General features: G+C 45.1%; 1 protein-coding gene across 6 annotated transcripts in view; it reads left to right on the top strand.

The window, feature by feature from the left end:
* Window positions 1–12,713: 12,713 nt before the first annotated feature.
* The window catches only part of CCDC85A (coiled-coil domain containing 85A), a 196,663-nt gene continuing 183,569 nt past the window's right edge, over window positions 12,714–25,807 (top strand). For 2 of the 6 annotated variants that reach the window (XM_038006971.2, XM_038006972.2), the window contains exons 1-2: window positions 12,730–14,048; window positions 21,619–22,582. In XM_038006971.2, the coding sequence (XP_037862899.1) occupies window positions 13,788–14,048; window positions 21,619–22,582 (1,225 nt within the window). In that variant the 5' untranslated portion in view covers window positions 12,730–13,787. Of the gene's footprint in view, window positions 14,049–21,618; window positions 22,583–25,807 lie in introns of all 6 variants that reach the window. The other 4 variants (XM_038006968.2, XM_007970557.3, XM_038006969.2 and 1 more) reach the window with 4 other exon arrangements.

A 25,807-nucleotide genomic window follows, 5' to 3' on the forward strand; every position in this document is an offset into this window, starting at 1 on the left:
CCAGACCTATACCACTCATCTCCAGGCACTGCACATTCCACTCCTAATTGTTGAACTTGAGAGCACCCTGTCTGTGGCTGGTAAACAGTGATTCATTCTGTGTGCTACACTTCTGCACAAGTGTCATTTCTGGGATGCAGTGCACACTGAATGCTTTCTCAGTTGTTATTTCTGTTTATCTCCCTGTTCATTTACATCATTCCTTGCATTGTGGACTCACGTTAGTTTGTCTTTTCCCTGATGTTTTTCCTTTTTGATTGTATTTGTTCTCTTATTCCTAACTCAGGGGAAATTGAATGTGTTGCACAGACCCACTGGTCCAGGGAAATCTGTGTTGCTTCCACTGAAAGGAATGGTTCAGTATTATACCCCTTACCTATGTAAGTCCCTTAAATCAGATGCTTGTCTGAGGAGCCACAGGTAAAAATTTAAAAGGTAGCTGCATTCTAACAATTTGTAAAGTGAAATAACATTTGTTGGGAGTAGCTCTAGGTAGTATATGGAGGCCAAAACCATGATCAGTCCAGATCTCTGATGGGACTGAAGGAGGATACAATGAATTGAATGAGCCACAAAGGCTGGGCTCTAGGGTACCTGATTCTAGAGAGGAGAGGAAGCCATTTTTTAGAGCAGTTTGCAATGTAGATAGTAGGCAGGGCCACTGTTTGTGATTGTGTAGATTGAGCTCTACACTAGGGTATCTAGCCTAGGGGCAGGTGGGGGCTGGAGTACAGCTGTGGCTCTCAGTGCATTCTACTTATGATGGTTAATTTTATGTGTTAACTTGACTGGGTTACAGTAAATGCCCAGATACTTGGTTAAATATTATTCTGGGTGCGTCTGTGAGGGTGTTTCTAAATAAGATTAACATTTGAAGGTTGAGTAAAGCAGGTTGTCCTCCTTAAAATGGGTATGCCTCATCCAATCCATTGAAGATCTGACTAGAACAAAAAAAGGCAGAGGAAGGGAGAATTTGTGGTCTGAGTGTCCCCAAATTGGGACACTGGTCTTCTGCTTTTGTATTTGCACTGGAACTTACACCGTTGACTCTTCTGGTTCTCAGATCTTAAGATTCTGACTAGAATTATACGCTTGACTTTCTTGATCTTCAGCTTGCTGACCGCAAATTTTGGGTCTTCTCAGCCTCTGTAATTGCATGAGTCAATTCCTTATAATACATCTCTCTCTCTCTCTGTCCCTCTGTCTGTCTCTCTCTCTCTCTCTCTCCATGTGTGTGTCCTATTGCTTGTGTTTCTCAGGAGAACCCAGACTAATACACTACTTGAGACATCACCTGAGGAAGGGGTGCTTTTTGCCAATTCACACAAAGCTTCCTTATGGACTACCTAAGCCTGTAGTAGTAATTGGGGAGTTTGGTGTGCAGAGATGGGGAAGGGGGCCAATGACTACACCTTAAAATATTATGTCCCTCTTTACTCTCATGTAGTGTAGGGTTTGGCTGTGGTTTAAAGTTCTAGGTCTTAGCATGAGTCATGTAAAATGGGTGGTTCTTGGAACTCCAGAGTAATAGAAGCAATTAAGGGTTTTAGTCCCTCTGTTAGATTAGTGGTGAATCCTTGGAATACCTTTGCTGGTTGGAGAAAGACATAGCAAAATAGGGATGAGTGACATCCATAAAGAAATACTCACACATTGCATTTTGGTGTGGCAATTTGTACTTTTCAAAATGTGTTCCTTTTACTGTTTTGATACAAAGAGTTATGACTGACACTTATTTTCATTCTCATTTTAAAGGTGTGAAAACAGAGCTGCAGAGGTGACACTTGGATGTCCCCCTGGCCAGGTGGTGACTAGAGGTCAGATCTCTTCTCTAGTTGAGTGGTTGTCCAGGTTCCTGGGCTCTTTCCACCCTGACCTACAGGCCTGACAGAGCCATCAAAACATGTGAGCCCCTCTTTCTAAACATGTCACTTCTTGGAAAAAACAGAATGGTAAGCTCTGGAGCATACTTTCTTACAGAAGAAGCACTGGAAATCCTGGCTGGTATAGATTTTAATTTTTTTTTCCTGAGAATATGGGCATGTAATTATATATTTTAACCATGTGTTTTACTCTCCCTGTCCAAGGTCTTTTCTAATTGCTGTAACGGCAAGAATCCACACATTAAAAATGTACACACACACATCTCTGGATAAACATAGGCACACTAATAACTATGAATACATATGGACCATTTTGTTCATCTGTTTTCTTAAAAAACACTCAAACTGCACAAACTCAGGGCACTGTGATATCAAACAGATTCCTGCAATAGAGGCTAAATGTGAGGTAACGTTTTCAGTAAATGACATATGGCCCCTTGCTAAGAATTATCATTGACATTTATCCACAACGGGTGGTGAAGGAGCAGCAGTGATATTACGAGGTGCTAGAGAATTCCTTTTGCCCTAGGGAGAAGATGAAAGTCAATGAACCAGAGAACTAATGATTTGTTTCTGTTTTGCTTTCAGCTGCTATCCAAATTGGTTTCACAATTTCTTGCACTTTTACATAACACAGATTAAAGTAACACAGCCACACTTCCAACTCCGGAAATACCACCTCTGAGGAATGGTAAATTATACTTATGAGCATTAATAACAGGATCCTAAACCATCTTCTAAAGTTTTGTGATTCACCCACCATCTCAGGAAGGTTGGCTGAAGTTCTAGGCAAAGAATGTTTAAGAGAAAATGGCAGAAGCGGATCTCAGTCAACTCTTCAGGTTTATCTTTACTTGACCTGTCACTGCTTCCCAACTTTCCAGTTCTAGTTCACAGGGCTGCACTCTGAGAACCAGAAGTTTAATGAACACTCCCTTGCTCTGATGAGCTTATACTCTCCTTGAGGAGCTGAGATGCTCAGCAATGAGAGAGGGCTTTGTTTCCCCAGTCAAATTATCCTTGCATGTGATTGAGGTTTGGATAAGTTCATAGTAGAATTTCCCCCAAGCTAAGAAATTTCCTAAATTTTAAGGAATTTTTCTCTAGTTCACCAAGTCTCCATGGCACTGGCTTAGGTCAGCGCTTGCTAAACTCTGATGTGCTTACAAATCATCTGGAGAGCTTGTCAAAAGGCAGATTCCATTCAGTAGTTCCAGGGTGGGGACAGACACTCTGATTTATAACATGTCTTTAGTGAAGCTGATGCTGCCAGTCCACGGAACACAGGCTGCAGAGTTAGGACCCAGAGTAAAGATCGCTTCTCAGGTACTCCATTTCTTTCCTGCTCTTTTATTTGATGCCACCTCCATGTGGCTAGGATCCCTGCTCCCTACTGTTGCCATTTGTAGCTTCATTCTCCAACTATTGCTAAAACGGGTTTTAAAGTTGGTTTCCTCTCACTCAAGCCTGTGTCAAGTTCATTTAGCCAACCTTAGGTGGTCTAGCTTCTGAGAGAATGAGTTCTTTTGTAACCTTCTAGAGGATGTGTGTTGCTTTTAGGTTCTAAGGAACTTAGAATGAGTCTTCTAGAAAGCTGAAGTCCTTGGCTGCCCTGAATATTCCCCCCGCCAAAGATTGTGGTGGCCTTTGTCTCTCCTTCCTTGGGAATGTTTACTCACCGTGTATAGGAGATAACAGTAGCCCTAACATCTCATTCATAGATTCTGATGGGTAGACAAATGGCATAAATGCAAACAGGATTCATAGGATACTCCCAGGAACCCCAAAGACCCAGAAATTAATGTGTGAATTATTGTTGCTGCCATGACTCCCCCTGCAAAGAGAACAAATAAAGATTGTGTGAGGGAGGCAGGTACAGGGGTCCCACATATTTTACTGACTGCATCAGAAATAGCCTTCAGTTACACATTTCCAGGGTCTCACTCCTGACCAATGGAATCAGAGTTGCTGAGGGGAATTTGTACTGGGATAAAGCACAGCATGGCCAGGAGCTCAGTAGGTGCTGATCAGCAAATACTCAAAACCTGCAATCCATCTATTCAATAAGTTACTGGGGACCTAGTACAGGTCAGGCATAACACCAACACAGCTCTTCCCCTCATGCCTTCCACAGCTGAAAGTAGAATATGAACAAACAAAATAGAAAATAACTGAAAATGATAAGTGGCATGAAGGAAACAGACAAGGTGATGAACCCAAGATGAAGCAGGTACTGTAGATAAGTCGGTCAGTGATAGTATATCTGGGGCAATGCCCTTGTGACTGAGATGTGAAGGTGTAGGAACTATCCAGCACCATACTAGTGCTTAGGCACAGAGCATCATATGTGAACATCCCCAAGTGGGAAAGAGCATGTTTTGGGAACTTCTGTAGATGCGACCAGAGAAACAGGAATCAAGTTATGGCTCCCTTCTATGAAAATTATCCTCCAATCAGGACTGCTTTCCCGGGTGACAAAAACACAGGGACTCCTTTTCTGTCACCGTCAGAACCTGTTCTTATTCTTGGCTTGCTCCACTCCGAATGGCTAAAACTTGGATCTCACTGCATATGCCACTGTGGACCCCCTTTGCCACTCTTTGAAGGCTGCCATGGAGGTCAGGGTCCTGAGAGCCACCTATAGTCCTCAAAGCACTCCTGCCTTTTCTGATGAAGGTGATCATCAGGATGCCACTCAACGTTAGCTGCATCTGTCTGGCCTGAGCCTCAGATTCCTCTTCTGCAAAATGGAATAATGTCTGTTCCATAGATGGTTCCAAAAGATGATGTGCCTCATCCATGATAGTTCTTGTCCAGTCACAGTATGACCATGGCCCCTTAGAAGGTTTCATTCTGAAAGGCAATGAATGTACCGCAACTTTTGGGTTATCATTTATAACTTCTGATTATATGGGGGGCATTTGAAGCAAATGCCCTAGGGGTGATACTGATTCTGTCAGGGCCTGAACTGTTTGAGAAATAGGCAAGAGCAGACTCCCTAATCAAACTTGCACATCCTCAAGGCAGCTGATTTCTGTGTTAGGAGAAAAGCAATCTTTTTGAGCAAATGTGTGAAGAGGCATTTTCACTTCTGAGGCTCTTCATTAAGTCTATTTCAGGAATCTTAGCAAAGGGACTGAAAAATTCCAGATCCTAGGGGGGTGGGATTGCCCTGGGACAAGCAGAAGCTGGCCAGGTCTGCCGAGAGTTTGCCTTGCAAGCCAGACCTGTTAGGCAGCCCCTGCTTTTCAGCATTTTCTTCCCTTCAATATTCTTGGAGTTATGGCTTCTCAAAAACACAAGTGACCAGGAGACCAGGCAATGGCTGTGTGGGTTGTTTGTGATCTGCAGGTCTTCCATATGGAGATCTCTTCAGGAAGCAGCCTTCCCTTTGTGCTTTCCCTGTAGGAACACAAGAATACGGGCACCCCAGAGACTGAGTTTCAGATCCATTTGAACAACCTTTACTGTGCTCCTATGGTAAACACTTTAGTTCCCAGGTGCATGCAGCAGAGAATTCATTCATGAATAAGACAGATCCCTGCCCTCTAAAAAGAAAATCAGTAAGTATCCACCAGGTATAAAGTAAGAAAGACTGTGATAACTATACTAATACAGATAAAAACATAGTGCTTTGTTATAAATGGTGCTATATTAGTTTATTATTATGGTCACAAATTTTGTGGCTTAAAACAACAGAAATTTATTCTCTCATATGTAGCCTAAAGTCTGAAATGAGTCTTATGAGGCAACAATCAAGGTGTCAGAAGGGCTAGGTTTTCTCTGGAGGCTCCAGGGAGAGTCCATTCCTTGACTCTTCCAGTATCTAGTGGCAGCTAGCATTCCCTGACTTGCAGCCACATTTCTCCAATCATTGCCTCTGTGGTTCTTGCCTTCTCCTCTTCTTTGTGAAATCTCCTGCTTATAAAGAAATATGCAATTGCATTTTGGGCCCACTTGGATAAGGAAACATGCAGTTGCATTTTGAGCCTATCTGGATAAGCTAAGGGAATCTTACCATTTTAAGATACCTAAAGTAATCACACCTACTAAGTCCTTTTTTGCTATACATGATAACAATCACAGGTTCTAAGGATGAGTTGGTGGTGGATACCTTTTGGATGGAGGGCATTATTCAGTCCACTACAGGTGCCACTCTCATTTTGCCACTCACCTCCCAAATAGTCTCCAGCTGTGCTGGCCAATATGGCAGCCACTAGTCACATGTAGCTACTGAGCACTTGAAAGGTGTCTGGTCTGAATACAGATGTGTTGTAAGTGCAAGCTACACACTCCATTTTGAAGTGTTAATAAAAAAGTATAAATTTCTCAAAAATGTTTATGTTGATTACATGTTGAAATAACATTTTAGATATGTTAGGTTAAATAAAAGATATTATTAAAATTAGTATCACTTTTTTTTTTACTTTTTAAATGCAACTACTAGACAATCTAAAATTACATGCGTGGCTTGCATTTGTGGCTTGTATTATATTTCTACAGGGTGGTGTTCTATACTATCCACAACAGTAATTCTCAAATTGCTGCAATTAGACTCACATGGAGAGTTTTGAAATACCTAGTGTCCAGACTGCACCCCAGACAAACTAAATCTAGTGAGGGGGTCATCTGAAACTCCCCAGGTAATTCCAATATGCAGCCAAGATTGACAGTTCATGCAGTAGAGACCTGGAGGAAGGTTAATAGTAGAGATAGCATTACTGGTCCAGGGATTATTACACAGGGATATGCCAATTTTCTTTACAAACAACAAAAGATAGAGGCTCCTAAAGTACCCTCTGCTTTAGGCTTTTCTCTCATGCTTCAACCTACCCACAGAGTGTAGCTGTGATTCTAGGATTGGGGAGGGGGCAGAACAGCTGTTTCCGTGAGGCAAAAGACACCTGACATCTTAACAATCTGAGAGGCAGGCTGGCTGGACCTCTCTTCTTTGGGTACTCCTGGTGGTTAGATAAACCCTTCCCTGGCCATTTCTGCCATAGTACCTGGGGGAACAAAATAGGATAAAGGGCAGCAAGCTCCTAAATGTTCAGTTTGTAGGGCTGGATAAGGCAAAGCACTTTGGGAGTAGCTCACAGTGTAAGCATCTTTGGGGGCATCCATCAATAACATCACCACTGGAGATTTCTGTTATTTTGGGGGCATTCTCAGCTACTTACTAGTTCCACACAATGGCTGTGTTCTCTGGATCTCAACTCAGAATTAGGTAACAAAGCTAAAATCGAATGTACTTCTATTGAGTTTTGAGGTATTGCCCGGGAAATTGGTTCTTGATGGAGCAAGATAGGGTGTTTCAGTGGCTGGCTGTGTTATTTGATGCAACACAGAAAAATGAGATAAACCTCAGCCTTGTTCGTATATATGATTACTTATGTCTGGCATCAACAGCAAATAAATTCATTGCCTGAAGTGCATTTTTGCAGAGAAGCTAACTTGTTAAAGCATCATAGTATCCTACACTTAAACAATTTTGAAATATTAAAAAAAATTCTGAACTACATATCACTCTTCTAACTTCCAAAATAGCATATACTAAACAGTAATTATATTTTCAAAAGGAAGAGGTCTTGTGTATGTGTTTGGATGGCGACCCAACCTAAACAAGGATATTTTAAAAAACCAGAATGAAGGCCCTTGGAAAACTTGTTCTCTCTTCCCTTCTTCCTTTTCTCCTTCCCTCCTGTATTTATTGAGTATTAACTCTGTGTTAGGAAATAGACTTTGTCTTCAGGGAGCTTAGGAGCTAAAAGAGGAAAAAGACATGGTCTTAGTCCATTTGTTCTGCTAAAGGTAAATACCTTAGACTAGATACTTTATAAATATTAGAAATGTATGTCTCATATTTCTGGGGGCTGGGAAGTCCAAGATCAAGAGTCCAGTAGATTCAGTGTCTGGCGAAGGCTCACTCTCTTCTTCACAGATGGCGCCTCTTACTGTGTCCTCACATGGTGGAAAGGCAAAAGGGGCAAAAAGGAACAAATGCTGTGTCCCCATCTGGTAGAAGAGAAGGGTGGGCAAAAAGGGACAAACTTGCTCTCTCAAGTCCTTTTATAAGGGCACTAATCCCATCCATCACCTTCCCAAGCCTAATCACCTTCCCAAGACCCCCTCTTAATGCCATCACCTTAAGGTTTAAGTTTCAACATATGAATCTTGGAGGGACACATGTTCAAGCCAAAGCAGACACCAAAGTAAAGGAGAGACAGAAAACATTATAGGGTCTATAATTGAAGACGAGACTTTTCTCCCCCTCCCTCCCTCCCTTCCTCTCTTTTCTGCCTTACTAAAAATGCCAGCAGTAACTTGCAAAGATACACACACATGGGGTTAAAAAGAAGAAATTGTGAGGGAGAAATTTGAACGTGAGAAAACGATGGAAGTCAGGTTAGTCAACAAATTACATTCATTAAATTTTCTCCAAATTACTGAAGGTGGGCCACAAATTTAGATCTAACTTCCTAGAAGCCAGCGCAAAGAGGAATACATAACCAACTGCAAAACTCAGTGTCCATAGGATGAAAATGATGGACCACGGGTATTAGGTGCAGTCTTTATAAGGCATTATGGGGTGTCATGAGCAATGTCCTCAATAACATCCCTAATGGCACCAAGGAGTTCCGTAGAGCATGACAAAAATCTGTATGGTTTGGAGAAAGCAGAAAACAGATAATATTAAATCCTGGCTGGAGTTAAACCCTTCTGTTGGGATTGGACTGGATTAGTTTGAGCCTCTGCTTATATTTTCCTACAATTCAGCATTCTATTTTAGGTACTGCACTAGAGGTATGCACTGGAGGTTATGGGAGTGGAGAGGGACACTCACCTTTGCCTCTGCCAGGGAAATGTGGGCTGATGCCAGCAATCTGGAGTAGATGATGCCTTTTGAAGGATCTGGTCAGAAGTTATTCAGAAGGAAAAGGCAAGGAAGGCACTCCATGCATGAGAAAAGAGCATCAGTGTGGCACAGAGGTACACTGAATGCTGACGGGGAGCTACAGGCAGTTTGGAACTGAAAAAGTATGAAATATGAGGCAAAGTATGGTAGAAGGTGGAACTGAAAAAGTAGGTAAGCGTCAGACTGTGTCCATCTTATATGCTCTGCTAAGAAATGTAGCTTCACTCCAGAGAAAGGTGCTGAGATGCCCCAAAGGGATTTAGGCAGGAGATTGTATCTGCTAACTATTGCATTAGTAATGCTGCACAATAAATCTCCCCAAAAGTCAGCAACTTAAACAACAGTCTTGTTTTCTCACATGCAGATCTGTGAGTCTGTGAGCATGGCTCTGCTTCACGCTGCAGGTCTTCAGGTTGGCTGGTGTGGCGAGTGTGTGGCTCAGACTGAAGGAACAGCAGCTACCCAAGGTTAGCTCTTCTCCTGGTGAAGCGTGGAAAGTACAGACGGGTGAGTGGACAGACAGATGCCTTTTGAGACCTCTTCAGAGAAGGGGTACATCGTCAGGTGCACACACATGCGTTAGTACAGCAAGTCATATGCCTGCAATACGATTCCCAATCCCAGTGAGGAGGGGAGAAAAACTGTTCTCTCTAGCAGAGGCACTACAACGTCACATGGTGGAGGGGGATGTTAATTATTATTATTATTATTATTATTATTATTATTATTATTATTTGACATGGAGTCTCGCTATGTCACCTAGGCTGGAGTGCAGTGGCACGATCTGGGCTCACTGAAAGCTCTGCTTCCCGGGTTCACGCCATTCTTCCACCTCAGCCTCCCGAGTAGCTGGGACTGTAGGTGCCTGACACCACACCCGGCTATGTTTCTTTGTATTTTTAGTAGAGACGGGGTTTCACCATGTTATCCAGGATGGTCTAGATCTCCTAACCTCGTGATCCGCCTGCCTTGGCCTCCCAAAGTGCTGGGATTACAGGCATGAGCCACCACACCCAGCCGATGTTAATTCATTTTATAGGGAGGTTGTGAAAAATTATCAGCAATAATTCAATCTATCTTGGGGTAAAGCAACTAGACTTGACTTTTTATGACTAGAGATGATTCACTTGGGAAGTTGTGTGGAAACCAGATCTGAGAGAGGTGATGCTGTAGTCAGAGGGACCAGTGAGGGGGGTTAGGTGAGACTTAGTGAGAACCTAGGCTGGGCAACAGTGAGCTGGGATGAAATAGAGTTGACTCAAAAAAATCATATGACATAAAACCATCAGGACTAAAGACTTAGGGTCATTTATGGCTGGTTTTCAGAAACCTCCATTTAACTTACTCGGAGTTCAGATTGCATAAGAAACTGCTAAGGTTTGCATGAGAAACTATTAGTTGCCTACCTAATATCCATTTTATTCTTATTAAAACAACCCAGATTTTACTTGTGACATTAATATACCCAACTTTAACAAATGTCCTAGCTTCCCTTGTAGCTGGGAGGTGATCATATGGTAAGCTCTGCCTATTAGAACATAAACAAAATTAACTGGGTCAATTACCAGGAAAACTTTTTTTCTTTTTTTTTTTTTTTTCTGAGACAGGGTCTCACTCTGTTGCCCAGACTGGAGTGCAGTGGCGCGATCTATTGGCCGGCTCGTCTCGAACTCCTGACCTCAAATGAGCCACTCGCCTCGGTCGCCCAAAGTGCTGGGATTACAGGCATGAGCCACCACCCCCGGCCACCAGGAAAACTTTTTAAAGGGGCATGTACCCCTTTGCAGTTGTTATTACCTTCTTCCTGCCTTACATGTAGCTGGGTGGCTAGAATTCCAACAGCTATGTTATGGACCTGAGGCAATCATGCCAAAGGGGACTGAGCAGAGAGAAGGAGCCTAAGATTTTTACCACCTCACGAAGACACCATACCAGCCCTCAGCTGTCTCTCTTTAGAATACCACGTAGGTGAGAAAAAATAAGTGATTTTTTTAAAGTGACCGTTTTTTGAGTTTCTGTTTTTAGCAGTCAAGTGAAGCTCCTGACACCATATATGACCTTAGCAACATGAAGCAACATTATTCATTCATGCAGAAAATTATTATTCTGAATCAATGACCAAAATTAGAAACATCAAAACCTTAAGATGATGTAGCTCAACCGTAAGCCACTGCTAGTGTATATACTTTGCGGAGAGTTTTTATTTTTTTTGGCTTTCCTTCTTCCTTGTCCTCCCAAGTCTAATTTCTCCTCTCAGCCATCTATTCAATTTCTCACGTCCATTAGGTGCTAACTGATCAGAGGGAGTTAGGAGAGAAGGGGCTGGCTGTTTCATTTTAGAATAGGGCTCTTGAAGAACCCGTGATAGAGGAATACACAGAAGTCCTGGTTCCTATTTCTAGACAAGAGGCTGCCCAGTGTAGTATGTAATATCAGTAATAATAAGGTTGCATTTCTGTAGGGTTGCTCGATCAAGCACTTCATGTATATCATATCATTAGCTGCCCTAGGGCCAGTAAGGTCGGATGATTTGTTCAAGGACAAGAACTAACATGTAACAGAGATAGGACTTACCTTTTTCTGACCTTCACTTTCCTTTTCTGTGACAAAATCGGTCTTAGGAACTGTGTTGAGCAGAGCCTTCTGTAGGCATGAGAGCCGCTTGGAGGTGTCAAAGAAAAATTGTATCCAATATAGTTAAACAGATAAGGGGGATTTATTCAAGACTACTGCAATAGGGAAGAGAGAGAGGGAGGCAGAGTTAACTCTACCGAAACAGGAGGGGAGCTAGTAGAAGAGCAGTGGAGGAGATTAGGGTGGGAAGTTGGTCAGTGTAATAAGGCCATTTGTGTTTCCTAGTTGGAACTTATTAGTTAGGCTCCTGCTTTCCACAAACACTGGGAGATAGGGGCCCTCTTTTCCCTCATGATTATATTTCAAAGGGATGTCTCACAGATCCCTGAGAAAGATCCCGAGGCTGTGAAACCCAGCAAGAGGCTAAGAGATTTACATATCACAGGGTCAGAGGAAACATTCATCAGTGGAAGTTTGCTGAAGTAAATGCTCTGAGAAAAGGAAGGTCAGGGGCCTACAGTTAGGAAGAAACCTGTCTAAAGCTTAGTCAAGCTGAGGGGAATGTTAAGGCCTTCTTGGTCACAGTAAGCAGTACCACCTCTCCTTGCCTCTCCTGGGAGCCAGGTCTCAGTGTCCCCAATAGAGGACACACACTGACCGGTGGGTGAAGGGACTGATTTTGATTCTCATCCTACCAGATAGAGATTATTCTCTCTGCACCCAGGTTAACTGAAACCCGGTGGGGTAGATCCTTGCCATTTTCCGGCCCTGTCCCCCACTGGAAATAACATGCCAGTCAAGGGCATCCACCTCTTTAGGCAAAAGCATGTTTTCAGCCCAGAGAGGATTCCACCCAACTTTACAAGAGGATAGCCCAAAGATAGAAGCCAGGGACTCAGACTTCCTCCTTCCAGAAATAACCATCATAAAAAAGCCGACCCAGTAAACGCCTGGCAGCCTGCGGCATAGAAGAAAATGGAAATCTCCTTGGCTGGCATTTCGGCTTGCCTGAGGGGGCTTGCTTTGCTCTGAGGGGAGGTGACTGTGCTGACCTTAAAATCCAGGTTTCAGGAAGCAGGAGATGAAGGTATTTTATTTTCGCCTAAAGGCTTTGATATTTTTCAAATAAAATTTTAAAAGATCCAGTACCTTCTCCCGAAGCTTCTTCATAGAGTAGTGGGTTTTTAGAAAAGACAAAGGCCTAGGGGTGGGGCGAGGGTGGGAGGTGGGGATGGGTAGTCCCTAAAGAGCAGTGCCCTGAAGCCTCTTTTCCCCCTTTTCAGACCATTTGGATTTTCTCAAGCTACCCCTTCCCCCAACCTCCGTTTTTGCCATTTGCTGCTTCTCCCATTCTCCGAAGTGCAAACAACTGGTTATCCCTCAGGTCCTGCTACCCTATCTTTCCTGATGCCCTATCCCTCCAAATACCAAGCACCTCGCATTTGGGTCAGCAGCTATTTCCCCCGCCTGGTGACAAGCGCGGTCACCAGGACAGAGGACAGAGGAGGGAGCTTCTTCCGCCACACGGTGGCGCGCGCGAGCCTCCCAAAGCCCGGGCGGCCACAGCTCCGCACTTTCCTCCCATTCCAGCCCCACCCGCACCCGGGAGCAGAAGGAGCCGCGCCCCCAGCCCTCCCGGGCTGGACAGCGGGGAGCGCACCTCGGGGACCCGGACAGCGGTCGAGTGGCAGCTGCGTCCAGCCCATGTGGGAGCTGCTGCGGGTTACGGGTGGCCCCAGCTCCAGGCTCCTCCTCCAGCCGGTCCCCCACCCTCCACCCCTTCTCGACTCGGCTCTGCAAATCGAAGGCTTCCCGGAGCAGCCTAGGAGCGGCCGCGGGCGCAGCAAAGGCGACAGGAGGAGCACAGCAGCCTTCGGGCAGCCACCGCGGCGTCGCTAGAGTAGCCGGGGAGGCGCCGCGGAGCCCGGCGCGCCCTCCACGCGAGGAGAGGGGAGAAGCCGGGGGCTGCAGCTGGGCAAGGGGGAGGAAAGTGCGTGTGCGTGCACGCCTGTGTGCAAGGCAGAGAGTGCGGGGGGCGACAGTCTCGGCTTAGGGCGGAGGAGAGGGCAGGGGAACGGGGGTGCAGCTCCCCCGCCGTCCCCGAGGTTTTCCCGCGGCTGCCCCGGGCTCCCCAGCGCCCCTCACCATGGACTTGCTTGGAGTTGGGACGGGCCTCAGTAGCAGCGAGCGGCTGGCTGCCGGGCCCTTGGGGAGCGCGGTCGCGCGCGCGGGGATGGCAAGGTAGGATGGCCACCCAGCGCGACCCCCGCCGCCCTAACCCAGCGGCCCCTGGGCGGTGCCGCTGACTCGCCGGAGCGCACAGGGGTGTGGGCGGAGGCGGCCCCGCCGCGCCCGCGCCTTCGGGAGTCGCCTCGCCTCTTCCACCCACTTGCACCTGCCACCGCGCGGATACCATGTCGAAGGCGGCCGGAGGCGCGGCGGCGGCGGCGGAAAGTTGTTCCCCAGCCGCGGCCGGCTCGTCCGCGGCCGCGCCCGTGGAGGACCTGTCCAAAGTGTCAGACGAGGAGCTGCTGCAGTGGAGCAAGGAGGAGCTGATCCGCAGCCTGCGGCGCGCCGAGGCGGAGAAGGTGAGCGCGATGCTGGACCACAGCAACCTCATCCGCGAGGTGAACCGCCGCCTGCAGCTGCACCTCGGCGAGATCCGCGGCCTCAAGGTGAGCGCGGGCCAGGTGGGGAGGCGCGGGGTGGCTGGGAGCGGGGTGCCCCGGGGAGGCGGGGCCAGGCAAACTTTCCCTCCCTCCCTCAACAGGTGATCCTTCCCTTCTCCCGGTCGGCACCCCCTGCCCCCAGTCCCTGTGAAACTTTTCCAAACTTTGGAGGCGTCTGCTCCCCTCTTCTCCCCAACACGGGGCGCGCCAGTGTCTGGCTGTTCGCGGTGCACTGCGGCGGGAGGCGCGGACGCGGAGGACACTGGAAAGCAGGCAGGGAGGTGAAGGGCACGCCAACCTTTGATTTCTTAGGGAGGTTGGAAAATCAGTGCTTGGGGAGCCGGGTTTCAGTCAGTCAGGGAGAAAGGCCAGTGAGGGGGTGAGTCCAGGAGATCTTCGCCTTGGAGGGTCGGGGATGCGGCTGCTCTGGGCCAGCAGCTCTTGGGCGGGCAGAGGGCGAGGAAAGGACGCCACTACCAGGGAGAGCGGCTGGCGGGGTGCCCGGGAGAAGCAGCGGGCGCCACCCTCAGAGCTGTCTTGTGTCACCGGGTACATAGGAGTTCAAGCTCTGCCTTCACGCTTCTACCGACTCCTGTGCTTTCCCTCTTCCAGAGTTTGGAAGGCGTCGCCTGGAGTTGCCTTACTCCCCTTCCCATTTAACCCTAGGTTGACTGGGGGAAAGGGGAGGAGCAAAGAGACTCAGTGTGGAAGGAGCAGGGTTTTGACAGGGTACCCCAGGTGTTGGTCAGTGATCTTTCTTTTTGAGCCAGCCCCCCTGCCACCCTCTTCTAGGAAAAGAGGGGAAACGGCCCCCGTCCCCCCAAGCTCACTAACTTTCTTTTCTCCTTGGAGAGAGCCAGGTCTGGAGCAGTGTGCCTGCCCAGCTGCAGTACACGGGTGGCCGGGAACCGCCCTGCTGGGGAGCACCGCAAACTTCCTCTCCTTCCAGCAAGCGCTGGTGCCTCCTGGTATTCCTTCCTCTCATTGTTCTGCTTTGTTTATAGGAAGCCAGACACAAATGAGATCAGTGCAGGGACTTCAGGAGCAAATTCCCGAAGGCACAAGCTGTTCTTTTCCCCTTTCCACTCCCATCCCCACATATCAGGCAGTAGATGCTGTTCCTGAATTGCCTCAGTGCTCCAGCTCTGGGTTCCGGGGCAAGGAAGAGTGGGAAGGGTGGAATGCCCAAGGCTCACCTACGTGCTGGGCCCAGTTCAGGTGGAGATGGCCTTCTCCTGAGGCCGGAACTCATTGTCATATAGTCCCTAGAGTGGGTGCAGGTAGGAATATTCCTCCAGTCAGAAAAATCCCAGGGCTTGCTCTCTCTTTTGGTTTAATTCATTACTAACAGTATTTATTAAGTGCCAGGCTCTTTGGGGAATAGAGGCAGGCTAGTGTAGTAGGAAGATGATCTCAGAGATGAGTGAATTCTAGAAACCTCATTTGCCAGGAGGGTGAGCTTGGGTAATTACTTTCTCAGATCCTCATTTTATTCACCAATACAACGCAATGATAACTATTTCTGAGGGTGTTATGACAAGTTATGATTATGTGGGGGAAGGTTTAATACTTGACTATAAAATAGTAGTTACTGTCATCAGGAAAGGACTTACAAATCTATGGCTGTGTGTCTCCAAGATTTTGGTTTCTTAGGCAGAGCTGGACAAGGGGACATTAGTTTGTCACCCTCTAATTTGAGCTTCTTCCATGGTCTGAACCATCGTGTGATTTAGAAGAGTTGGAAGAGTTACTATTAAATGTTTTAATAGTATGGAGCATCAAAATAATAGCTCAGAAACTCTTGAAATTTCCTTTAGTTTGTGTGGATTGACTGTGTGTGAGGGTCTATGTGTGGGTAGGGGAGGGAGGTGGTAGAGTGGGATGGTAGAGTGCCTGGGCTTCATTCCAGTAGCTTCATGTAGAGAAGTAGCTATTAGGTCAGCTAAGGGCACTTACACCCAAGTAGGAAAGTCTCCTCGTGATCTAGATTCATGACCCGGCATTAAAAGACTTTCCAGTCTACTTCCTTATCAAGTTCAGAAATGATGGGGGCAGGTTGCTTTCTGATGCAGCCTCTACTCTTCTCTTGTCATCCCTGTGCTGCTGCAAGGAGCAGACTCTCAGGCTTCTGACTCAGCCCTGAATGTGCTGTGGTTTTACTCTTCGGAGAGGCCAGCTGTGATATAGAAAAGGAAATGGGCCAGTACCCGCTCCTTCCCTGTTTTATTTTGGCTTAGAGCTTCCTTGGACACCATAGTAATCCATAAATGTGGTTGACTGAATAAATGATAGGTACGTTTATTTATTTTGGCTTAACTGGAAGAAAAGAAGAACTGGTTTTGTTGTTGTTGTTGTTGTTGTTGTTATGGAGGGGGGTGCATCTGAGGGCTTGGTACTCTCTGAGAACTACATATGTGGGGGAATTAAGACCATGATACTTTTTCTTTTTTATGCCTCTTTTTATGAGCTGACTTTGAAATTGCATCTAAATATTTGTAAGGCTACTAGGTGTTATTGTAGCTGTGGACACAGGAGATGACAGCATCAGTTCTTTACTTCTCAGGGGCCTGTAGCCGGGTCCTAGCACTGATTGACTTGTTTGTGTTTAAATATTTAGGAGGCAGGGCAGTGTAGGGGCCCCGAGAAGTGGAAAGATAAAGGACTTGAATTCTGACAATTTGGGCAGCTTTGGCAAACTGTTAAACTCTCTGTCCCTTGGTTTCCTCATCTGCTCATGGAGATTTTAATTCACATGAGGTTTTATGAGGATGAAATATACCCTAGATGAAGAAACCCCAGTGAGGTTAGATAGTTTTCTCAAGGTCAGACAGACATAAAGTGTTCAAAATCGGCCTGCTTTCCTTTTCTTTTGGCTAGTTGACATTCTTTGCTTAGGATGTGTGGTCCTGGAAGGGGTGGAGAAGGGAGATTCTAGTTAGGGTTATGTTGTAAGGAACTGGATTCCTGAGAACCATGTCTTCCGACTGCTGAGCATATACCAACACTTCAGGCTGCTCTGACCCAGTATCCCGGTTGGGGGCTGATTTGGGGATAAATCTCTGTAGATTTGTTTTCTGCATTGCATTAATTTCCCTCATTGATTCCTAACCCAACCACCCACCTGCCCACCACCCTGCTCTGCAATGAAGCAAAATAACAAATTAAAACAATTATTTAACTGTAGATACAGTACTTGATAGTCTTCAGGCATAAGATTGAAATACTAGTTGGTGTGCTACGAAGTGGACTTAAAGTTTTTAAAGTCCACTTAGACACTTGGATAATATCTGGTGGCCTATGGCAATGTTAAAAGGACACCTAGTGTTTTGCAAAAGAAAGCCCAAGTCTTAATGAGGCAGGTTTGAAGAAGCTGGATCACAAGGTTATTATCAAGCTGGCTGCTTAGCTGTTCATCAGAAGGCGAAGGAAATAGCTCAGAACTGAATAGTAAATAATATTCTCAAGAAAACTAATAATAGAAAGAAGGAACTGTGATATAGAAAAGGAAATGGGCCAGTACCCGCTCCTATCTCCTCCATCTGGAGTGCTGAGAAGTGTATGTTTCACTCCTTTTGGAAAAGACATTAGCTTCGTGAAGCCCTGGGTAGCACCAGTCCTGTTTACTTTCCAGCTCTAGAGAAATCAGAAATAGCTGTAGGATAGTCAAAGGGAATTATTTTCATATGAAAATTTATTTAGATGAAAGAGAACATGACTTGAACTTTCTATCAAATAGCAGGATTAAACTAAATGTTGAATAATTTTTGGAGCTTAGAAAGATTAATTTTGTGTATTATTGTTTTCTCCAAATATCCACAGCTTCTGATTTCCTCTAAAGCATCAATATCAAGGGATAGTTTATTCTCTTAGTACTGTAGACTCTGACGTAGCTAGTGCTTGCTGAAAACAATAAGAAATTCTTCTCAATAGCTATAGCTGTAGCCTGTTTTGGCCAGAGGCCTGGGGCTTTATATGGTTGATCAGTCCATAAACACATATTGAGTGTCCACTGTATGCAAGACACCATGCCAGATATGTTGCATATTCAAAGAAAAACTTTTGGAATAGACCCTGCCCTCCAGAAGCTAAGATGTCCACATTAGAAAGGAGAAAAAAATGGATGCCCACTGATTGTTCTAGCTAGAGTGTGATACAGGCCTTAAACAGTGAGTGGGAAAGTTACTTCATTCATTCATCCATGGGTACTGTTCTGTGCCAGGGGAAACTTCGCAGAGGAATCTCTCCTTTTAGGTTCATATGGGGTAGAAGATGACATTTTCTAGTTGGAATGCACAGACATAATCGTAGTTCATCATTAGCTGACAGCTAAAGGTGGAAGGGCAGGGGAAAGCCTTTCAGGCCTGGCTGAGGGGTTTATTCATTTTCCCTGGCAAAGGAAAGGTGATGGGGATTGATAAACAGGAGAGGCAAAACATGCAGGGGTACTTTTGATGTTTTTTCTTGTTTGTTTGTTTTTGTTCTTGTTTTTGAGACAAGATCTCACTCTGTTGCCCAGGCTGTAGTGTATCGTGATCTTGGCTCACTGCAACCTCCTCCTCCCAGGTTCAGGTGATTCTCCTGCCTCAGGTTCCTGGGTACCTGGGATTACAGGCACGTGCCACCATGCCTGGCTAATGTTTGTATTTTTAGTAGAGACAGGTTTCACCACGTTGGCCACATTGGTCTTGAACTCCTGACCTCAAGTGATCCACCCACCTCGGCCTCCCAAAGTGTTGGAATTACAGATATGAGCCATTGTGCCCAGCTGGTGTTGTTTTTTGTTTGTTTGTTTTAAATTTCAACTTTTATTTTAGATTTTGGGAGTACGTGTGCGTGTTTGTTACCTGAGTACACTGTGTGATGCTGAGGTTTGGGTATGATTCATCCCATCACCCAGGTACTGAGCATAGTATCCGATAGTTTTTTAACCCTTACCTCCCTTCCTACCCCCCTAATCGCCCCCAGTTTCTGTTGTTGCCATCTTTAGCAGGGAGTATTTTTGAAGGTCAGTCTGATTGCGGAGTGCTTGTGTCGGAGTGCGTGAGGGGAAGGAGTGGATGGGGCAAACGAAGGCAGGGAGGCTGCCTGGGAGGCTATTGGCAAAGGTTAGGCCTGAAATCAGAAAGTGGCAATGTGAAGCAAAAAGGAGAGGTGGGAATTAGAAACAAAGAAACAGAATTGTTGGTGATGCCAAGAGTTAGAACTGGAGTTAGAAACGAAGCTGCATAAGCTTCTTCCTAAGACCCACAAATTCACTCCCATGACTGTCAGGAAGTGGAGGATATGGTTGACAGGTGTTTTCTAATTTGTTTTTTAGTCTATGTTAGGGGCATATGTTGAGTCTATGTTGAGTCTAAGTGAATGCAGTCCCCTTTCTGAGTACCTCTAGTTCTGGATTGGTTCGCAAGACCAAAGATTTCCAGGCTTTTTGAAGCAGTGAAATCTTAGGTAGCAGCCCTGTAGCTGCCCCTGTTTCATCCTTACCAAACTACAGTGCTTCAAGGAACTGCTGGCCCCTTACTGTATGCATAAATGGAGAATAGGTGGCAACTCCACTAGTCATTTAAAAAATTTATTGGCTTCAGGTATCTACACTGGGAGTGCTGTGTTCTCGATACACCGAAGCAAATAGATGAGGTCTCTGTTCTTGTGATTCTAGAGAAGATGTAGTCTATAATGAATGATCACACTCACACATTTGTGCTTACAAATTGTAGTAAGTCTAAGGGATGATAGTAGATCATAAATTGGGGGTGGACCTTCTATAGAACGGTGTCTATGGGGAAGTGACTTATAAAATGAGACCTGATGGTTTTCTAGAAGGCTGGGGAGAACATTCCAAGTGAAAGAGGGAAAGGCCTTGCCCTTTGAGGACCTGAAACACAGCCTCAGTGCATGATGTCGAGGGGTGTTCCCACCTTCTCCACTGCTACCACACATCCAAACCACCATCATCTCCCTCTACCTGGACCAGCCCAGGAGCCTCCTTGTTGATCTTGCAGCTTCCACTTTATCCTGACCCTCCCTTCTTTCCTCCCCTACCCCAGCTAGTCTGTTTTCCACACAACTATGGAGGCTCTTTACAAAAGGAATCATGTAATGTTACTGCTCTATCCTTAGCTCCCTAACAACCCAAAGCCTTTACTGTCGCTGACCATGGCCTGCATATTCTAGGCTCTGATGCCTCTCAGACCCCCTTTCCCATGTCTGTTGACTTGCTCTCTGTTCTTTAGGCATGGTGACCTCCCTGTATTTGAGCTCTTGCTCTCATGCTGGTCTCAGGGCTTTTATACTTACCCTCTCCCTGCCTGGGATCATCTTCACTCAAATGTTGGCTCCTTCATTCCACCCAGGTCTCTGCTCAAATGTTTCCCTTCTCTGTAGAGGTATCTTCTCTTGAAAAAGAGTGTTCTTTAACCTGCTTCAATTTTCTTTCCAGAACTTTTCACTGCATGACGTTATGTTCTATACATGTTTTTTTGCCAGTCTTTCCCACCACAATAAAAGCTGTACGGTATCAAGGTCTTTGCTGTGTCCACTGATATATCCCTACCACCTGGACTGGTATGCGGTACAGTAATAAATGCTTACTGAATATTTGTGAATAAACAAATGAATCATCATTCACGCAGGGGAAGTAGGCTGAGTCAATGCATCTGGGGCCTTGTGTGACTTTGACTTAAAGGATTTTGCATTGTATCCTAAGGGCCATGAGATTAAAAGATTTCAAACATGGGAATGACAAGATGAGCTAAATTTTGGAGGTAGAGCTCCAAAGCCTTATTTGGTTTGGAAATGGAAGGTTGAAGGAGAAGGAAATGCCAGGGATGACCCCAGATTCATATAAAGAACAGTGGAACAGAAAGAGGTGGCATTTGCTGAGAGGTGCAGTTTGGGGAGAGAGGTCTCTTAATTTAAGACTCAGGTTGCTTGAGATAAGTGAGAGATGCCAGGGCGATGTTCAGGTAGGTGTGGCAAGTAGGGGTTGGATGTGCAGGGCTGAAATGCCACTAGAGGGCAATTGTGCCTTTCCCACCAGGGGAATTGGGGCTGCATATTCCATGTCAGGGCTGAAGATCTAAGCAGTGCTTGCTGTTTACTCTGTTGAAAGGTCTGTTGTCTCAGAGCTTTTAAGCATTTCATAGGTCACAAGCAGTTATTTTTCTTTCTTGAGGGTGGGGCCGGGGAGTCTTGTTTTTTTTTTCTAGTGACTGATTTCTTGTTAATGAGCTGGTTGCTCCCTAACTACTGACTGGGTGACCTTGGACAAGTGAAGCTTTGTGAGGTCCGGTTTCCTCTTCTGTATAAGAGCCATAATAATTATTATCCCCTAAATGTGTGGGTAAAAATTAGACGACATAATGCAAGTAAAGTATTGTGCAGGGATAGAACTGATACTTAAGTTAGTTTAATTTTTATGGACAGCTACAAATCTTTAGTTTCCTCCTACTCCCTTACCTCCTCCGCTAACCTCACAGATAATTCAGCAGTTGCAGGCTCTCCCTTTCCAGGAAGTCTGAGCCTGCTGACACCTCAGATGCGTACTTCCCTTGAATGGTTGTGTCTGTCTTTTCAGGATATCAACCAGAAACTCCAGGAGGACAACCAGGAACTGAGGGACCTCTGCTGTTTCCTGGATGATGACCGGCAGAAAGGCAAGAGGGTGTCCCGGGAGTGGCAGAGACTGGGTCGCTACACTGCCGGGGTGATGCACAAGGAAGTGGCCTTATACCTGCAGAAGCTGAAGGAGCTGGAGGTCAAGCAGGAGGAAGTGGTGAAGGAGAACATGGAGCTCAAGGAGCTCTGTGTGCTTCTAGATGAGGAGAAGGGTACGGGCTGCGCGGGCAGCCGCTGCTCCATCGACAGCCAGGCCAGCCTGTGCCAACTCACAGCCTCCACCACACCCTACGTGCGGGATGTGGGTGACGGCAGCAGCACCTCCAGCACTGGCAGCACTGACAGCCCAGACCACCACAAGCACCATGCGAGCAGTGGCAGCCCGGAGCACCTGCAGAAGCCCCGGAGCGAGGGCAGCCCAGAGCACTCCAAGCACAGGAGCGCCAGCCCCGAGCATCCACAGAAACCCAGGGCCTGTGGGACCCCAGATCACCCCAAAGCACTCAAAGGACCTAGCCCGGAGCACCACAAACCCTTGTGCAAGGGCAGCCCCGAACAGCAAAGGCACCCGCATCCAGGGAGCAGCCCCGAAACACTGCCTAAGCACGTGCTGAGTGGGAGCCCGGAACACTTCCAGAAGCACCGGTCAGGGAGCAGCCCTGAACACGCCAGGCACAGTGGAGGGAGCCCGGAGCATCTTCAGAAACACGCCCTCGGGGGGAGCCTAGAGCATCTCCCCAGAGCCAGGGGCACCAGCCCGGAGCACCTCAAACAACATTATGGAGGGAGCCCTGATCACAAACACGGAGGAGGCGGTGGAGGAGGTGGAGGCAGTGGCGGAGGCAGCAGGGAGGGCACCCTCAGACGGCAGGCGCAGGAGGACGGGTCACCCCATCACCGGAATGTCTACAGTGGCATGAACGGTGGGTCAGTACGTGCTGGGGTGCTGCTTGGGCTGGGAAACTCAGTAGACAGTTATGAATGATGATGGGCTTTCCAGCCATGTAAGAAAGTGCAGGTGCTAGGTAGGGAGTGGGTTTGGAGAAGGAGCAAATGTTGGACCCAAAATCATGATGTGGGGTTCTTCATCTGTTTTTATTCTACACAGTTATCAGTCAATGTGAAGAAGGTTGGGGATGAGGGGTTATGGGAGGGAGAGGAACGGTAATTCCTTAGGACCCTGAGTTGTCAAGGGGAAATCTGTGGGTATTGGAGATAAAAAATAGAACCATTTTAGGAGTCTTTCATCTTAAACCTGAGCATTCTCTTAGTGGTGTGCTGTTTCCTGCTAGAGCTTGTCTGTGGAATGGTTGCCAAAAGGATTTTGTATCCAGTTAATAGGTTATATACAAGAAGAAATGAATATTTCTATGAAAAACCAATAACATTAAAAAAGAAGTATGATGTTCCTAAACAGGCTTGATGCTGGTTTGCCCAAATGGCTACAAATATGCCTGACTTTACCTTGAGTATTTTTCCCATCGTATTGGGGGCCTGAATCTGTGACACTTCTTTGCATCTAAAATGCATCAGCTGATTCCCTTTCTACTCAAAATCCACCAACACTGTCATCAAACTCCCTTATACATATTCCAAATAATATGCTCTCTTACATTGCAAGAGACATCTTTCTGATTGTTTGAAAGTACCTTTTTAAAATGTACAGATGTGTTTGAACATTCTTGGTTTCTAAAGCATAACGTCCGCTACATTTGCTGAGGCAGTGCTAAACCAGAGCTTTTAAACCTTTTCGAAGAGTTAATTTTCTGCATCTTGGATCTGAAACCACTTTGAACTTAAGAGAGAAAAATCATTTCTTAAAGAATAAAAAACAAAAACAACTCCACTATCCTTTTATGTTACCTGTGGTTGAGTTGGAGCTAAAACAATTGATTTTATAAACTGTGGGGTTTTGTTTTCATTGAAAATATCTGAGGGTTTTTGCTTTGTTTGAAAGGTGCTCTAGAGTCTTCAGCCAACTCCAAGCAGTAGTGGAGGAGGTTGCCAGTTTTAGCAGTGACAAGAAGGGGTACTTTTCAATATTGTATTTGGGAATTTACCTGTTGGATTCCTATTTTATCTTAATCCTTTTTTCATAGTGCTGAAAATTGACTCCCAAAGCTTGACTTCAAATGCATGCAATATTCTTTTAAGCACAGGTGAAAATAAAAAGGTTGGGAAAGATGGGCGGTTACTGCTTTCTCTGTTGTTGGGAGGTGGAGGCCCAGAGAAGCCAATTCACCTGTTGTGTTGAGGCTTCCTGGCTGGTGCCTTTCCAAGGTTGAACCTTCACTCACTCTTTCCAAGAGCTGTGGAGATGCTGCCCCCATCCCTACCCCATTGCTGTAGGCAGTCTTGGCTGCCCAATTCTGTACAAGAGATGCAAGTCATTTAAAAAGAAGGTTTGGTTGTGTTACTATCATGAGATTGGTCATTGGCCATGAAGCTTGTCTTTGGAGGGGGCATAATGGAGTAATGGGAAGGTAAAGTTAATGATTTTTCCATGTCTTGATTACTTCTTAATGAGCTTGAGAAGTAAATATATGCACCATTATAAGGAAACTTTGTCTCTTAAACTAGAAAGAAAATATTAGGGACAAGTGGATCACTTAAAAACAATTTCTCTTTACAAAAGGGCTTCTTTATATAAAGAACTCTAGTTTAATCACCATATAATTTGACTTCTAAGAAAAGTTTTTACATGCAGCTTTTAAACAATGCCTTGCATTGTAAGTAAGGTGTATCTCCTGGTAAAGATGACATTACATCGTAGCTTATTGCCTGGATACGGATAAACTTAGTGGGGCAGGTAAATGTTTCTTAAAATTTAACAATTTAATTTAGTTAAAACTGATGTAATAGAATGATACTGAAGTTCAAATCTTATGTCTACTTCGAGTTTTCTCATTCTTAAGTGACCAATCTTATGCTGACAGTTGATATCCTCAGAGTATATTTGCAGTGTATTTGCATTGTATTTTAATTTCAGTAATTAATTGGAAAATGAAGTGGCACAATGAGATGTTTATGGATCATCAGCCTATAAACATGGGCATTGGTAAACTTGTATTTATCCTGCCATTACAAATTAATTTTTGATATGGATGATAAGACATGCTTTTTCACATTTTTAAATCCTCACACAATTTGTTTGAATCATTGGTGTATAAATAGATAGGAAGCAGTATCAAGGTTAATTCAGAATTGCAGATTTGCTGACTCATTTCCAGAGTCATTCTGTTTGGGGTTAGTGTGAAATATGAGTGTTTTGGATGAGCACTTGCATGTTTTTAGATGAACAAAAAGCACGTGAAAACAAATGGGAAGTGTGTGTGCATTATGGCAGACTGAAACAGAAATGAAATATACATTGGCAGGGTGTTGTCCTACCTGTAAAGATATGCATTCCTTCCCAAAACACACACACATGCACACTGAGAGAACATCAGTGAAAAAGATGACTGTTTTCGTTGACTATGCCTTGAGCATTTATAAATCTTCTTGTGCTTATAATTACAAACTCGGTGGATAAAAGAGTTGAACTCATTTAAGAGTTTCTTTTGGGAATGCAAAGATAAATTTTAGGTATTTTTCCTCTCTTAAAAGCATCTTAAGTCTCTGTAATAATTTCTTAATTAGTAGGTGTTTAGAAAACAACAAAAGCAAAAACAAAAGAAATACTTAAACCTCCAAACTAAACAAAATTCTCAAAAATGCATTTAATTCTTTAGAAGTTATTGTTCAATGATTTGTTTCTAGTTTGTGTAGAGTTCCATTTTCAAATAGGAAGTAGATTCAACACGTATCACATCTAGGCATTAAGGCATTTGTCTATTCATTCATGTTGCTTGCTTATTTCATATTTGTAAATTAAGTAATTGAATAATCACTGCTATTTATGAGTGTTCATAACTGACCACCTCAACTATTGAGAATGGGGGTTTCACTTACTTAATTCCATTGATACCCAAGGTTGAATGGAATTTTCTTAGGTGAAAGTGTTTCCTTCCACAACGAAATGAAGTAGGTTTGCTTCCAGATACTAGCTGGCAGGACTTTGCTTTTAAACAGGTAACTATTTAGCTCAGGTCATGGATGTCTTGGATGATTTAGGCTCTTCTAGCAATAGCTGTGTTTGTTATTGGCCT

The sequence above is a fragment of the Chlorocebus sabaeus genome, chromosome 14 (assembly GCF_047675955.1).
Source record: "Chlorocebus sabaeus isolate Y175 chromosome 14, mChlSab1.0.hap1, whole genome shotgun sequence".
In the NCBI taxonomy this organism is placed as follows: domain Eukaryota; kingdom Metazoa; phylum Chordata; class Mammalia; order Primates; family Cercopithecidae; genus Chlorocebus; species Chlorocebus sabaeus.